This window comes from Anguilla anguilla, chromosome 9, assembly GCF_013347855.1.
Source record: "Anguilla anguilla isolate fAngAng1 chromosome 9, fAngAng1.pri, whole genome shotgun sequence".
In the NCBI taxonomy this organism is placed as follows: domain Eukaryota; kingdom Metazoa; phylum Chordata; class Actinopteri; order Anguilliformes; family Anguillidae; genus Anguilla; species Anguilla anguilla.
This window is the reverse complement of record NC_049209.1, coordinates 8,508,260-8,524,260: the sequence shown is the minus strand read 5'-3', so window position 1 is coordinate 8,524,260 and position 16,001 is coordinate 8,508,260. Positions and strand designations below refer to the sequence as shown.

At 46.0% G+C, this 16,001-nt stretch overlaps 1 protein-coding gene across 2 annotated transcripts in view; it reads right to left on the bottom strand.

Annotated features, from left to right (window-relative positions):
• The window catches only part of uvrag (UV radiation resistance associated gene), an 83,909-nt gene that overhangs the window by 67,352 nt on the left and 556 nt on the right, over positions 1 to 16,001 (bottom strand). The window contains exons 1-6 of one of the 2 annotated variants that reach the window (XM_035434033.1): positions 14,719 to 14,836; positions 12,095 to 12,212; positions 11,383 to 11,417; positions 7,455 to 7,616; positions 5,294 to 5,368; positions 4,999 to 5,084 (exon numbers count right to left, since the gene is read on the bottom strand). In XM_035434033.1, coding sequence (XP_035289924.1) covers positions 4,999 to 5,084; positions 5,294 to 5,368; positions 7,455 to 7,586 — 293 coding nt within the window. In that variant the 5' untranslated portion in view covers positions 7,587 to 7,616; positions 11,383 to 11,417; positions 12,095 to 12,212; positions 14,719 to 14,836. Of the gene's footprint in view, positions 1 to 4,998; positions 5,085 to 5,293; positions 5,369 to 7,454; positions 7,617 to 11,382; positions 11,418 to 12,094; positions 12,213 to 14,718; positions 14,837 to 16,001 lie in introns of those variants that run through there. The other variant, XM_035434032.1, reaches the window with a different exon arrangement.

The window sequence follows — 16,001 nt, the reverse complement described above, 5'->3', positions numbered from 1 at the left end:
AGGAGAGACGGAGGCAGAGCTGTAACAGAAAGGCCAGAATCGAGGAGAGATGGAGGCAGAGCTGTTACAGAAAGGCCAGAAACCAGGAGAGACGGAGGCAGAGCTGTAACAGGAAGGCCAGAAACCAGGAGAGATGGAGGCAGAGCTGTAACAGTGAGGCCAGAAACCAGGAGAGACGGAGGCAGAGCTGTAACAGGAAGGCCAGAAACCAGGAGAGATGGAGGCAGAGCTGTAACAGGAAGGCCAGAAACCAGGAGAGATGGAGGCAGAGCTGTTACAGAAAGGCCAGAAACCAGGAGAGATGGAGGCAGAGCTGTAACAGTGAGGCCAGAAACCAGGAGAGATGGAGGCAGAGCTGTTACAGAAAGGCCAGAAACCAGGAGAGATGGAGGCAGAGCTGTAACAGAAAGGCCAGAAACCAGGAGAGACGGAGGCAGAGCTGTAACAGGATACAAAGCCACTGTGTTCCAGCAGAGGAGAAGAGAGTGTTCAGGTCATGTAGTCCCTTAACAAATCCAAAATAAAAATGCCTATCCATCCATCCATTATCTATACCCGCTTATCCTTAGCAGGGTTGCAGGGGGTGCACCCTGGACAGGTCACCAATCTATCGCAGGGCTAAAAATGCCTATATTACCATTAAAAATTACAAACATAATGTGTGAAAGAAGTCATAATATATATACATTTAAGCGAACAGGAAAGAGAACCAAAAACGGTGCTCGTTTCGATATTGTCAAAATACACTCCGAGGGTGTGAAGAATAACAAATACCCGCATTAAATTCAACATGGCGGCTTTAAGATTAGCGAGGAGTTTATTTTCCGTGCGCGGGAAGTGTATTTTCGGGCTCGAGGCCGGGCTTCGGGGGCCGTCCCCCGGGCCAGCTGTTTAAACCGGTCCCCTAATCCACGCCCGATCGCTTCAGCGGTGCGCTGCCAGGGAGTCCCGGACGGGCTCCGCTAAACGGGCTCTGCTAAACGTGCTAACCGCGGGCGGAGCTTATCGCCTCCGCTTCCATTCAGGCCCGGGACTCCTCCGAACCCCAAACTGTACCAGCGGGGTGGAGGCGGGAGTCAGGGGCCCGATAACAACAGGCGAAAAACAACAAAACAGCCCCATGTAAAAAAAAAAAAAACGGCAAAGTTTTACGCGACGCGGCACTGGCGAAAGGGTTTTTAGCGAAACATGAACGAGGTGCGCTAAATTTTAGCCAGTTAGGGTTAACGCATTCCAAGATGTTTAATATTTCACAATGGGTGATGTTTAAAGTGATTTTGAGCAAGAGAAGACTTATTTGGGGGTGAGGGCAGGGGGGTTTTGTAAGAACAATCTGATTTCCTATAGAATAGCAGGTGGAGACTTCTCATTTAAACATTAGCCATATGGACAGAAACTAGCAGAAGAATGATTTTTGGCGGAAAAAAAAACAAAGAAAAAAGCACTGCCAAACTGCCAAAGCTGCATAGTCGCTATCTGCTGCACATTAAAATACTTACTTCAGTCATCCTTGATCCTAACGGATGAAATCAGGAGTCTCTGATGAGCATAGCATTTTGAGTCAGCCTGGTCAGAGATTCTCTAAGCCGCAATGTCCAACTGCACAGTGAAGATTTACATTTACTCCAAAACATTAGAGCAGGATGGCATACAGCTACCTCCTCCCTTAATGCAGCCATCCATAGAGGGTGGCACTTTTGCAGTCACACAGAGGGAACAAAACAAGGGGTAAAATACTCCTTACAAGTCAGTTTCCACGGGTTGGCTGTTCACAGGTTTATTGCCCAGATATTATTTAAGGGCTCTAAATCCCGGGCTCGCCCCCTCTCGGGTTATTTGTGTTGGAGAGAAATTCCAACGTAACGCGCGGGAAAACAGAAGCTGGAAACCGCTTAAAATCACAATAACAACGGGGCTTAGCCTTAATCTGCGAAGCATCGGGGCTGCCGTAGAAACACAATATCGCTGTCAGTGCGGGGCTAAACTAAATTGTTTTCTTGTTCCTGTTAAGACCAGGTTGTGTTTTGGTAAGAATGAGTGGAATCCCGCGCTAGGCCTAGCGTGGCACGTAGCCACGCATCAGCTTCTCCAAACATGCCAGGCGCCAACTTGGACGGGAAAAGGAAGGAACCATTTTACGTTGGCACGTACCCGCGATGACTCACAACAGCGGCTGATTGGCTGATTCACTCCCGGCCAAACAGCCCGCAGCTTTGTCCAACAGTCTGAGAGATACCCTCTCATTCAATTCCAGGACCTCTGAACATCCTGTCAGACATTAGTTGTCTGACGCACACAGTGATGTGCCTGACAGGATCTCTATCATACCACAAACGTATTCCAGGGGCCAACTGGTCATCTCTATTCAAGTGAAATCACTGGCGAGTCAGTCATCCACTTGGCATTTCCTTTGGCTAAACCAATGCAGGTTCCCACGGGCACAGATCCGTCGCCAGGAGAAGATTTTGCTGACTAATGACACATCTCATCAGCGATTTTAAAGCTGCGCTGCCCCCTTCCTCACGCTCAAGGCAGAGATATTTGAAAGACGAAGGTTTCCGAGACAACGACGCCATTCCTTTCCTTTCATAACACCGCCACAAAGTGGCCTGTAGGGGGAGCCAAGCCGAGTTTTTCGGCGCCACGCTAGGTTTTCCGCGTGCTGAATTTCTGAGTGAACGACAGACGGAGATCAGGACAGGGGATTTACTGAGCAGATCGTAAGCGGTGATCTGCCGCCCGACCTCCGTGGACGAGCTCTCAGTGGCGGAGCTCCGGGTGACCCACGGGCGGCTCGCGTACCTCTCCGTGCCGTGATAACCGGAGCCTTCGCGCGGGCCGCTACGTAGCGCCCGTCCGTCAGCGCGGTGTCCGCTCGGCTTACATCACCGGTGAGTAATGAAACGTCCCCGCGCCCCGCGGCTCTGTCCCCGGCCTCAGCACCGCCCCCCCTTCCCCCCACCCCCCCGCGCTGCTCACTTCCAGGCCGCAGTCCGGACGCCAGCAGACATTCTGAGCCGCTGTCGCCCGGCAACGCACCTCGGGAGCGGTTGCAAGCGGACAGAGAACGCAGACACAACCAAAATGAACCGTTCTCTTTTTTCATTTCTTTTTTTTGTTATTTTTTATTTAAAAGATTGCAATGATACTATCGCATCCTCACACGTTCTCCATATCGGAGCATATAACGTAACTTCAGTAAATCTGAGTAAAAATATACACAAGTACACAGGTAATGAAAGTAATAACATACAAAATCAAAATGGAAACCCTTGAGGACGCGGTGTGCATTCCTGCTATCACTGCCATCTTTCTCTTCAGGGTGCTCTTTCCTCGTTAAATATTTACACTAAAACAATAGCTAAAAATACTGGGGTCCAGTGTGCCAGGAAATAGTTAAGAGCCCTGGCTCAACAGAGATGTTCTCTTCCATCGAGAGGAGAGGCTTCCCTGACAATCTAAGGAAACGATCTTTATATTCTGGGCCAGAGCTTCAACATACTACAGGCCAGAGCCAAGATATTAAACAGACACCAATGTCTGCCCACAGAGTTTAGGCTTCACAAACACATCTGTGTAATCGACCAACCAGACGCGCATTATCAGATCTTTTCTGCCCTGGACATGAGACTTTGACCGGGGGTTTCTTACAGGGCATCATTGAAAAAATAAAAATAAAAGCTAATCGGTGCCAAACAACAGTGGAAGCGCCTCACCTGACGCCGCACCTCCAGCACCGACCGAGTCAGAGGGGAAAAAATCACTCTGCAACCTGGAGTCACTTAATTCTCAAAGACAAGAGCCAATTCCCTGGCTCACTGTGATCTACGAGCTGACACTGCACAGGAGTCCACTGCAGGGTCAAAGTGATACGCTGCAGAAAGTTGCGCGTCAGTCAGTTCTGCTAAACACCCGAGAAACCTATGACTTCAACACAGCGCAGGGTCCCGCAGGGCAGAGACGGTGAGATGCACACCATCCCATAACCTCACACACAGGGTATTGGGTCTGGGTGACAGTTGGACATAACAGAACCATACAAGCAGTACTTGTCTATTATTTTGGGGCTATCTCTCTACAGAGAACTTAATTTAAACTTTAGACACACAGCATTGCTTTGAAACCTACTGTGGCACTACTTGTTAGCTTTAGCATTCTTCAGAGTTTTATTGTTCAGAAAGTGATGTGCTGTCTCCCCCTAGTGGTGTGGTGGAAATATCAGCCATAAGCATCCATTTTCTCGCCTCTTGTCATTTCTCAATAACAAGGAAGCCTTCCAAGGTGATTAAAATGCATTATCCATATAAAGAAATGTGTTTTTTTTCATGCTGTTTGCATGTTTCCAAAGAGTGCAAAAAGGTCTGTAATGCTGTTTCAATGTAAAATGTTTTCAACTAAAACTGAAAGGTTGTTGGCTTTATTCTTAGGTGTTACGCTTAGGAATAAAGTTGTCTAAGTGGATAGGTGTAAATTGTAAACCATGTAAGTCACCCTCCACACACAAAACAAAAAGAATATAAACTCTGTTTATAAAATTTCTAATATAAACTTATGCTAAAAAAAAAAACTGTATTCAAAAATTGTATTCAAGTGCCACCTGCTGGTGAATTATTGTAAGAACCCCACGGGATTTGGCACGGCTGCTCTGGAGAGGCAATGAAACAGGCAGCGGTTAACACTGGCTGGCTCTCCACAGGGGGGGTTTTCAGCTGAAGCCACAGCCAGCCTGCATTCCCATCAGAAGCATTTTACCACAAGGCGCAGTTCCAGGCTGACACCAAGAGCCTCGTAACACAGTAAGTTCCGTTAAGCTTGAGCTGCTCGGACTGCTGACACAAATGATTATGAATGTTAATGTACTTTAGCACGAGCTAGGGTTGAGAGGGTATCACTTGCTAGACCAACATAAAAATGCTAATTTTCCCTGGGTGGAGGGGGCCCTGAAATTGCCTAGGGTCACGATCTGTGGGTAGAGAACAGGGGGTGTGGAGACCTTACCTCAACAGGGAGAAGACGCTGTAGGAACTTCGTACTGAACTCTGGTCAACCTGAAGCAAACTGCTCTTCTTTCTTTCAGAGTGGTCCTGAAGCAGAATTTTTTTTTTACTAAATAAAACCATGCTGAACATTTCAATTGTCAAAGACATCACAAAAGAGTTACTGTACGTGTTTTTTCACACCAATTCCTGCACTATACAAACATTCTTAAATGACAAGGCTAGCAGAACTCTGGAACATGTAAACCATATTTTTACTAGTAAGGCCTCAAATTCATCAAGGGTGAAACACGTACCTTATGATCGAAGTCAGCTGCATAGTAGCCATCATTTAATCCAAATATGATCTCATTTGGATTTCTGGAGCGGATCTGCGGGAGGAAAGAACACAGAAGTGTTTGGCTGTGTGAGGTGGTGGAGGCCACTGACCTGTTTCAAGCCTGTGAGTCTGTCCAATGCAACGCATATGACAGGGAAACAGGACAGGGAACATAGAAGGGTACAGACAGAGGGAGCATGGGAAGGAAAAGGGGACATGAGAAGAAAAGCAGGACAGGAGAAAGGATACAGCAGACAAGAGGAACAGGAAGTGGATGGGTAAAGGAGAAATGGGAAGAAGACTGATTTGAGATGAATAATCTCAAAGAACTGATCCTTTGAGGGAGACCAAGGGAGATTTCCAGGGGGACCTGGCCAAGAGGGCACACCATCACAAAAACAGTTTAAAAAATAAATTCATTAATTTAGAAAAATACAATAAAATAGAAAATATAGACGTACAGACGTACAATACAATAGTAGATCCAGCTTAGGAAAAGCAAGAACATTCTTCAGTTACACAGTCCTTGATCATGATTTGAACTTCCTATTAAGATGGACAGTTTTCTGAAGATTCCATGAACAGGGTACAAAATAAGAGAAGGCTTTTTTTACACAACTCCAAGCAAACCCTGGTAGAGCAGCCATCTGGTGGAACGAGACTGATAATAGCCGGTAGAGGATGACAGGAGACTGCACAGATATGAGGGGAGTTTACCCAAAATAGCTTTATCAATAAAAAGATAAGGTTTCTGTCTCCTCAGACTTATGGATGACCAGAAAACCAGTTTATAGAGAGTACGGTGATGTGTATGTAACAAGGAATTGGTTATAAAACTTGGTACATTGAACCTAGATGATGAAGAGTTGAGGAAGCAACATGCATGTAAATAATGTCTCCGTAGTTTAGAATACTTAAAAACATAGTCGGTACTAGTTTTTTTTCTCAGTTTCTTCAGTGAGACAAGCCCTATTTCTATAAAAGAAACCAAATCTCACCTTAGGGTTCTTTACAACTGAAACTTTGTCATCCACAAATATACAATACTTGTAGGGTGACACTCATTCTACATGCCTCAAGGGTGTAAATGCTAGCACTAGCATCTAAGGTCTGGGAGTGAGCTCTCGAAAAGATCATAAACTTGGTTCTCTTTGCATTAAGAACCAGTTTAAGACCATTCAGTAAGGCCTGCAGCTGTTGAGATGCAGTCTGAAGTTCACTAACAGTATGACACAGAGTGGGAGTAACTGAAAAGGCTATTGTATTGTCAGCATACAGGTGCACTTTGGCTGTATGTATGTCCTTCCCTATGTCATTTATAAAAATAGAAAATAAAATGGTGTCTAAAATTAAAATTGGAGGACACCATAAGGGATTTCTATGACACTTGATTTGTGACCATCAGATAAAACACATTGGGTTCTATCTGTGAGATTCTATTGTCCTTTCGCTAAAACCAATTTTATTAAGTCAGGTTAACAAAAGCTCATGATTGACAGAATCAGACACATTTGACAAACCAACAAACAGGGCAGTGCAACGCTGTTTTTTGTCCAGGGCATTGATAATATCATTTGTTACTAACATGGCTGCTGTGATGGTACCACATCCGGACCTAAAGCCAAACTCTCACTTAAGCTGTTATTTTTACCCAAGACCTGCTTCAGTTGTGAGTTAGCTAAAAATTCCAGAATCTTGGCAAGAATAGGAAGTTTTGAGATGGGACGCTGATTATTAAAATCTGAAGGGTCACCCCCATTCAATAAGGGAAGTACATCGGCTGCTTTCCAAATTTTGGGGATGGAGTTAGTCTGAAGGCTCAGGTTGAAATGTGGGCAATACGCTCAGCGATGAATTCAGGTACGAACTTAATGATGACATGAAACGGGACCAGAAAGGGGTACGTGAGAAAAAGAAGGGTACGTGAGAAGAGTAAGGGTACATGAGAGGAGAAAGGGGGCATGGGAAATGGAAATGGGTAGAGAAAGTGAAGGGTGAAGGGGAAGGGGAAACAGGAAGGAGGAGGGAACATGGGGAAAAGAAGAGAAGTGGAGAAAGCAAAGGGGACAAGAACAGATGAGACAGCAGCGGTGAAAGGGAACAGAGGAAGGGCGCACAGCAAAATAAGACCCGCTCACCTGCTGCCCAGTGTATCTCAGTCCGTCCAGGTTGACCTTCCACTCTATGAGGAGCTGGTACTGGTCCCCCCGCCCTCCCCATATCCGCACCACAAAGCAGGACACCGAGGTGTCCAGCAGGTCAGGCAGCATGCCAAAGTCCAGACTCCTCCATGTGGGGTTCTGATTGGGCAAAAAGAAGTCAAATGTGAGTAAGCGAATGTTCACAATGCCAGGGTGACAGATGGTGTGGTGGCTTAAGGCAGCCTGTTACATTTGGACCTCACATACTGAGTCCTTTTGACCAAGCAAACAAATGTATAAGAATAATATATATATATATACAGAAGAGAGCCTGACTTCGGTCCAAAGGCCATTCAGCTCATAAACTATTCTTCCTCCATTTAACACACTCAGCAGGAAGGATGGAGCGAGGAGAGCGGTTGCCTCAGACCAGCTCCTCGAAACAACAGGAAGTACAGAGGGAAATGAATCTTCTAAAACACAGCGGCTGCAAATATCACAATGGAAAGGGGGCAGAACATCGGGCACCAAAGGCCACCTCGAAAAAATGCCAACGCAGACAAGACGAGAGCTTCTAAAGCAAAAGTCAAGCCAAGATGGAGATTATGGTTTTGGTGTAGTTATCTCACATATATCTCAATAAGACGACAATGCACTGTACATAACGGAATGGCATGAAATTAAAATGATGAAGCAAGCGCATAAATAGTCTTGAGGTACACTTGGATGTTGCTTGGAAAGCCTCTGCCATCTCCATATCTAATGCAGAACAGTAACCTGTTATTGCTGTTACAAGACACCATTGCTTATCCTGCAAAATATAACCCCAACCTGTTAATTTAATCCCACTTCCGTCATAACATTGAAGCATCAAGAAAAACAACCGCTGACTCATGGATCGTGACCAACAACGAAATTATCACTTTCTTTTTCTATTATAACACTGTTGTATGCTTCTGTGGAGAGCTTGCAAACATGAAAGCGAATGCATGAATCGGAAGAGTGTCGTTAGGAGGGGGGAGAGGAGCAAGGAGAGAAAGTGATACCCCTCCCAACTCCCGCAACAATAAAAGTTATTACAAAGCTGAAAACTGGTCCATGGTTTTACCATGAGAACATATTTTAATGGGGAAAAAAAGAAAGTGATATCTTCTAATCAAAGACTTATGACAAACGTTTCAGCATGAAGAAAGCACACTGAAGAAAGCTTAAATACTGAAATGTTTGCCATTAGCCTTGAATTAAAAGATATCACTTTAAGCGTAGTTGAGGCATCTTTTGGTGTGGGGAGCCTTCCTTGTCGTTGATTTATTACTTTATTTGGTGTTTATACACCCAATTATGTCTGAGTGCAGTCATTTTGGAACTTATAAATATAAGTATAATTATAATGTATATAATTAAGTATAAATATAAATGAAAGAAATTCCCACATAGCATCTTGCAGATTTCATTTTTATCACCGCACTGAAAAGTGTGAACGTTTAAGTCAGCACATCCCTGGTTGCACTCTAATGAAAGTAAACAAAAAGTGCCAAACAAAACATTAGCATCATAGTTACAGGTAGTCTTCATCCCAGTTATAGCTGATTTTTAGTGAGTTAATATCCTATCTAGGCACATGCGGGTGAATTCTCCAGGTGGGCAAACATCATTGCCTTAGTCTTTAGCCAAGTATTTTTTTCCCTACTGTGAGGAAAAGGCCACAAATAAAGCACCGATAGGCTCTTGTACAGGGTGGCCAGAGTCACATGCTACTGCTGCACTGTTAGCCAACTGACGGCAGGTTTGCCCTGGGCCAGCCTTGCACTGTGCGGAAATGCGCTGCCGCCACTGCGCTGGAGAAAGTTATTTGCGCACCGCTCACAACTTCCTCTTGGGACTTATCTAAACTGCAGGAGCACCAGCTGCGGCACGAAGCCAAGTGTACTTTGTCTGCCAGTGAAGTGTGTCCAAAGCAAAGGCAGTGGGGGGAGGGGGTTTGTTTCCTCTACGGTGCGTTGGAGGGAGGACGTGCCATGTTTCAGCGATGCGGACAGAATAACGCAGCTCCAAAAATACACAGAATCTGGCCATTAATACAGAATCTGGCAAATCCTGAACTTGCATTTAATTGAAATGCATTTCACTTGAAGGGACGTGCAGTATTACACTGTGTGTTATGATGTTCTCATACACAAACCATAATGACTCAATCTGTGGGCTAAGCGCCTTCAACAGGTGAAAATCCTAACGCCTGTCACGCTCTCGGTGAACCAAAATGCAGAAGTTGCTGACAGCTGCAACTGCAGCACAGCCCTCTAAAAAAGGCTTCTCGGTTTCATGGTGTCAAAGAACAAAGAAACAAGCCCATTCATTTTACTGTAGTTTGGTTATTATTTGTCTGACAGTGGTCATTCAAATTGCTGAAAAGGTGCATTCTCTAACTTCCTACAAACTACAATCAAGCACGCAAGGGACAAACGTCGGCCAGTGCAAGGCGTCCTTTCTCTTATATGTTTAGTAGGTTTCTGGTTCATGTCATAGACGTCAGTGGCGAGGAGTTTTTATTTAAAAATGAACATTTGATACAACTGAACGAGTAAGGTGAATAAAGATAAATATATGTCATACGACAATCAAGAAACTGGACATCAGGAAAAATAAAGCCCAGAAATTGGAAACAGAATTTTGAAAAATAAAAAGAACAGAAATGAATTCCCAGGGCCCTCGCTGTGCTACGCGGGGCAGGAGCAGCAGGAGCGAGCTGCGTGTGGCCTGGGCTGACCGCCCGCTCCTCAGAGCCACAGCTGAGTGCGCTTGCTCCGACTGGCAGCGAGCCGCCATCCGTCCCCCCGGAAACAGAGCCCCGCTGCAGGGCCAGGGAGGGGGCATCCCGCTGCAGGGCCAGGGAGGGGGCGTCCCACTGCAGGGCCAGGGAGGGGGCATCCCACTGCAGGGCCAGGGAGGGGGCATCCCACTGCAGGGCCAGGGAGGGGGCATCCCGCTGCAGGGCCAGGGAGGGGGCATCCCGCTGCAGGGCCAGGGAGGGAGCATCCCACTGCAGGGCCAGGGAGGGGGCATCCCGCTGCAGGGCCAGGGAGGGGGCATCCCACTGCAGGGCCAGGGAGGGGGCATCCCACTGCAGGGCCAGAGAGGGGGCGCCCCACTGCAGGGCCAGAGAGGGGGCATCCCACTGCAGGGCCAGGGAGGGGGCATCCCACTGCAGGGCCAGAGAGGGGGCGCCCCACTGCAGGGCCAGAGAGAGGCTGCCCCACTGCAGAGCCAGGGAGGGGGCACCCCACTGCAGGGCCAGGGAGGGTGCATCCCACTGCAGGGCCAGGAAGGGGGCATCCCTCTGCAGGGCCAGGGAGGGGGCATCCCACTGCAGGGCCAGGGAGGGGGCATCCCTCTGCAGGGCCAGAGAGGGGGCATCCCAATGCAGGGCCAGGGAGGGGGCATCCCACTGCAGGGCCAGGGAGGGGGCATCCCACTGCAGGGCCAGGGAGGGGGCATCCCGCTGCAGGGCCAGGGAGGGGGCGCCCCACCAATGCAGGGCCAGAGAGGGGGCATCCCAATGCAGGGCCAGAGAGGGGGCGCCCCGCTGCAGGGCCAGAGAGGGGACATCCCACTGCAGGGCCAGAGAGGGGGCACCCCACTGCAGGACCAGGGAGGGGGCACCCCACTGCAGGGCCAGCGAGAGGCCGCCCCACTGCAGCACGTTCCAGAAGGGGGCCCTGCTTTCAGCTCTCTGTAACGTATGGCCCCGTGGCCATTGTCTGACTGAATAGGAAAGAGTGAAAAAAGGCTGACTTTAAGGTGCTCTCGCGCAGAGGGACAGAGAACAAAGGGCCACGAGGCTGACCTGAAATGAACCAAGCAAAGGCACACAGCGTATTTTTAAAATATTCTTCTTTTTTTTTAACTTTCAGATGATAACACTTACCAAGGAGTCCTTGATGACCTCACTCTTGTAAAAACCTAGGAAAGAGCAGAAAAATTAAGTAAGTGTTCTCTGTTCATTGGATTTTTAATTTGTTTTGACTGGGAGGCATTACGGTCTGGCTTCGTTTCAATGAATTCAAATCCTGTGAAATTAATCTAAATAGCAACGCGGATAAATTGCCAGCAAAAACATTTAGGACCCTTCAGCTGCAGATGCTCGGTGTGAATAAGTTCATAGCCTTTATAAACTCCTTGCTTCATTTATTATGACTTCATTTCAGCCAATTTTATTCATTATTTCCATCCAATTAAGAGGGCTCAGACTAGCCAGCACAGACTGTTCTTTCTGCTCCGTGCTCCTGGAGCTGAGCTGTGATGTCAGACTGCAGGTGCCTGATCGATCAGAGTCGCTCCTGCACGATGACACAGGGGAAAGCCAGCGGCTCCAACCCTCCCTCCCTGGGCGACCGTACGTCCAACAGGTACCTGTGTGCAGGGCCACAGGACCCCTGGCCACAGGCATCACTGCAAAGCCCAAGGCTCAGTTCTGGTCAGTGGAGTGCAGCACTTCACCGAGGACTAGCACTTCAGCTGGGAGTGAATCTGGACAGGCCCAGATTTACTATGCCATCAGCCAATGGAGGAAAGTTTAGAATAACAGCAGCAGGAGGATAAATGGATTCTTTGAGAGCCTAGAGGAGGGACAGCCTCACCTCTGGATATCCTGGCCTCCAGACAGAGGTGCAGGGTGAAGTAGGTATCTAGCAGCGGAGAGCCGTTCCTGTTGACGATGTTTCGCGCCGCGATGCTCCGGAGGTGCCGTAGACGCCTCTGTGGAAGGACAGAGATGGGCAGGTGTCACCGGCCTGGTGTAACTAACCAAACGGCGCACAGCGGGAACCCTTCCCATCCAAAACACCTGGGCTGTTTTTAACAACCTGGTGCAAGTACACACCGTGGTCTTCCACACTGGTTAAAAGTGAAGAAAAACTTAGTAACTGTCTTTCAATGAGGATTTATTGATTAGCCCTACTATATACAGGACCAACTTGTGCAGTGAGTACCATGTAAAAAAAAAAAAAAAAAAAAAACACTTGTCAAGACATTGTTCCGCTCATTTGTTTTAAACAAATATGTAACATGGCCAGCATATCCTTGACTAAACAGTTAAAACCTTAGGTCAACTAACAACCCGTTCCATGCAAATGGATTTAACTCAACAAAAGCCTTTAGAAAATACAGCCAAAATGGTTCAGACATACAGACTTGGTTCAGACAAAATAACCCTCATTAGGCCTAAATTTTGCTGAATTCAAATTTCACATTGCGTTTGTTGAATATAAATTAGAAGTAAGTAGGTTATTTTGGGGAACTTCCTACCAAATACTGTCAAAAGCTCAACAGACATCCTAGGAACTCAAGACACATTCTTATAGAAAGATGCTATGGCTCAAAGAAATTTAAATAACCAATAGCAAGGTTTAAACTGAGCACTTTTTTCTTTATAAAATCTATTTTCACTGACATTTGCTTATTCAGAGTTCAATGGGGAATTATTGAAATTTATTAGGCCAGGGTTGCTGGGTGGCTCATCCGGTCAATGTAATGTTCTAGTGCATAGGTAGGCCCTGAGGTGTGGTTCTAAAACCATGCCATTGCTGCCTGTGGTCAGTAGCCCCACAGAGCAACACACAACAGGTGACATCATTGGCCAGAGAAGGAAGGGTGCTTGTGAGCTGGGATCACACAATCTCATTGCTCCCCAATGACCCCTGCTGGTCAGTCAGGAGACCATGGTCCACCTGCTGAGCTGCACATGGAGTGTCTTCCACTGACTTACATCTGTGCAAGCCCAACTTGACTGTGGTGCGACAACAAGCAGCAGATGACATCACATTCTCTGGAGAGCACATGCTTGTCTGCACTCTCCCAAATCAATCTTGAGTGTTGCAGATCAATATGCTGGGATATTCTACCAACAAAGAAATGCTACATTTGCACAAGAGTCCTGCATGGTTAACTCAAGTGGCCGAATGAGTAACATGCACAAAAACAAAATGTCTATCTTGGGGTAAAACAACAAGAGTCAACCACCAAGCATTAATTTGACCGGGCATTAATATGACAGAGTATCAAGGATTTAATGACGAAATCATACAAAAAATGAAATTAATGAGGAAAAAGTTTAATTTTGGAGAATTTACTACATCAGACTTGAACGAGGATGGGTGAAAATGTACTAATACGACTACTCACAGAATTTGCTACATAGATTATTGTGGTGGCCAAGTGGTAAGACTGAAAAAAGCAAGTAGTAGCCTACTTTCATCTGCCTCACAAGACACAGTAATGGCTATTTCATGAATGGACTCAATGTCACTGCAGGCTCACCTGACCTGCATTCTTCAGGAGAAGACTTAGCCTAACTTACACCACAGAAATTGCAGCAGGCATTAGGGGAAAATCTAAGTCATGAGATTCCCTATAAGATTAAACTGGCGCACAAGCTGCATTTTGTTCCACAGTCCCCACAAACGTCAGTCACCCGTTCAAGAAAGAAGCCATTTGTATCGCAGCGGGGAAAAGCCTCCCGTTCCGGTCATCGAGCTGGCAGAAAAGAGAACACAGATAGGCCACGGCCCCCAGCACCCGACACACAAACAGAGACGCGGGTGGGCAGCGCAAGCAACAGCTTTCATTAACAAATGCCTCCCTCTTAAGCCTCATCACAGATGCAGCGTATAAATAAATGAATCATGGAGAACAACAGCATCCTGCATTGCGCACAATGCAACCGCAGCTGCGTGACCTAAAGCAAGCGAGAGCAGGAATAATGTCTGAATGAACTGAAAAACATAAATAAACTATCCAATCAAATACTTGACAGTCTTACAAACATACAAGCAAATTTTCCTTGAGGAAAAACATCTAAACTAGCCCATATGTATTTTATTTGTCAAGCCACATGAGAAAAGGCTCCTTCATGTATGAAAACAGACCGGCTACAAGCCTGTTTGTTACATTTATGGCTGTGAGAACCAACAGTTACATAAACAAAACCGTTACGCACTCAATTAGGGAGGTGACTGCTGTCAGAACAGAAATAATCACTTGCGGAATGGTGACCTAATAATGCTACAGTTACAGTTACAGTTCCTTGCCTTTGACCATTTCCTGACAAAGACTTGCAAGTCATCAAAACATCAGATTCTCTGCAACGTAACTGCACAGCTGGATTAGTTTCAGACATAATGATGAACTCCCCCATCCCACCCCACCCAATGTAAATTTGTTCATTTGGCAGCTGTTGAAGGAATATTTAGCCTAAGTGACTCACCCAAATTTTGTATAATTCATTGATAATGACATGAAGGAGAGACACTGGGCCTTCTGTTCAACCAGGGACAGGAAATAATGGACTCCAGCGACAGGCATCATGCTGCAGCAGGCCTCATTCCTGTTAGAGCACATTGACTTGCAGTGGACTGCTTAATGCTTCTAGCATTCTGTCTCACGCAAACCACAATGACAAAAACTTCCTAAGATCTCAGCTCTAGCCTTCCAGTCTCATATTCATCAGATTTCAACCAAAATACTGCCCGTGGTAAGTGCTGTCCCATCATGGGTGATCAATGCAGTACAAGAGAACACTGTGTGGGATAACCTTATTTTAAGACTTGCAAAAATAAGGATGCCCCACACGCTGCCCCTTGCAATGGACTGATGATTGCCAAATGCAAGGAGAAATCTTAAACACGATGTTAGACCAAGTAGTTCCTTCTCACTTCTGATGTTTTGGCACTTAAATATTACTGCATGATGAATCCGACATATTCGTGTCCATATCAATGCTCCTATTTAGCTGGACATTGCAAAGACACTGAAAATACAGACTTTGCAACAATACATTGTGTGATTAAAGCAAAACTGTATTTTTCTAAATTAGTCACAGCTACTAGTAGCACAACCAACACTTACTGTACATAGAAACATTACAGTGCATCCTGAGTGTCATTTAAATAATGCAATAGCTACAACTGTTTCTAGTTATTAATTCTCCCTCTTCGACCAATGGGGCAGGGTCGCTATGTTATTTCCCAATTATGTTAGAGTATGATGCAGCAAGAGGACAACTATAAAGAGGTACTTCTTCTAGACTTTGGACACACACTTTTAGAGGTCTTTACAAGAATAACCATTTCATGCACTTGACAAAATTTACATAGACATAAATGACATTAACTGATTCAGTTGGACACCGGACTGTATTAAATATATACTGTAGTAAGCTAAGAAAAAACTTCAAGAGGCAGTGATTGATTACAAATGTCTCCAAGCAGCAAACGCGTTTTAAGCGATCTTGTTAAAAATAACAACATCAATGTAAAATCAAAATACTTGCATTATCACATCTTAACATTTTTTATTATTTCTTTCAGTGTCAAGTTGCCTTGAGCTACACAAGTAGTGGAGGGGTTTCACGATTATCGCTACTACTGTTGACGTTAGCCTAGTTTTATGCACGGGCCACCTTAGCTTACTAGAGTTTTGCTAACTAGCTAGCGATGTAACCGGAAAGCAGCTACTACCTGTGTTCAGGGCAGGAGTTCATTAGCTCAA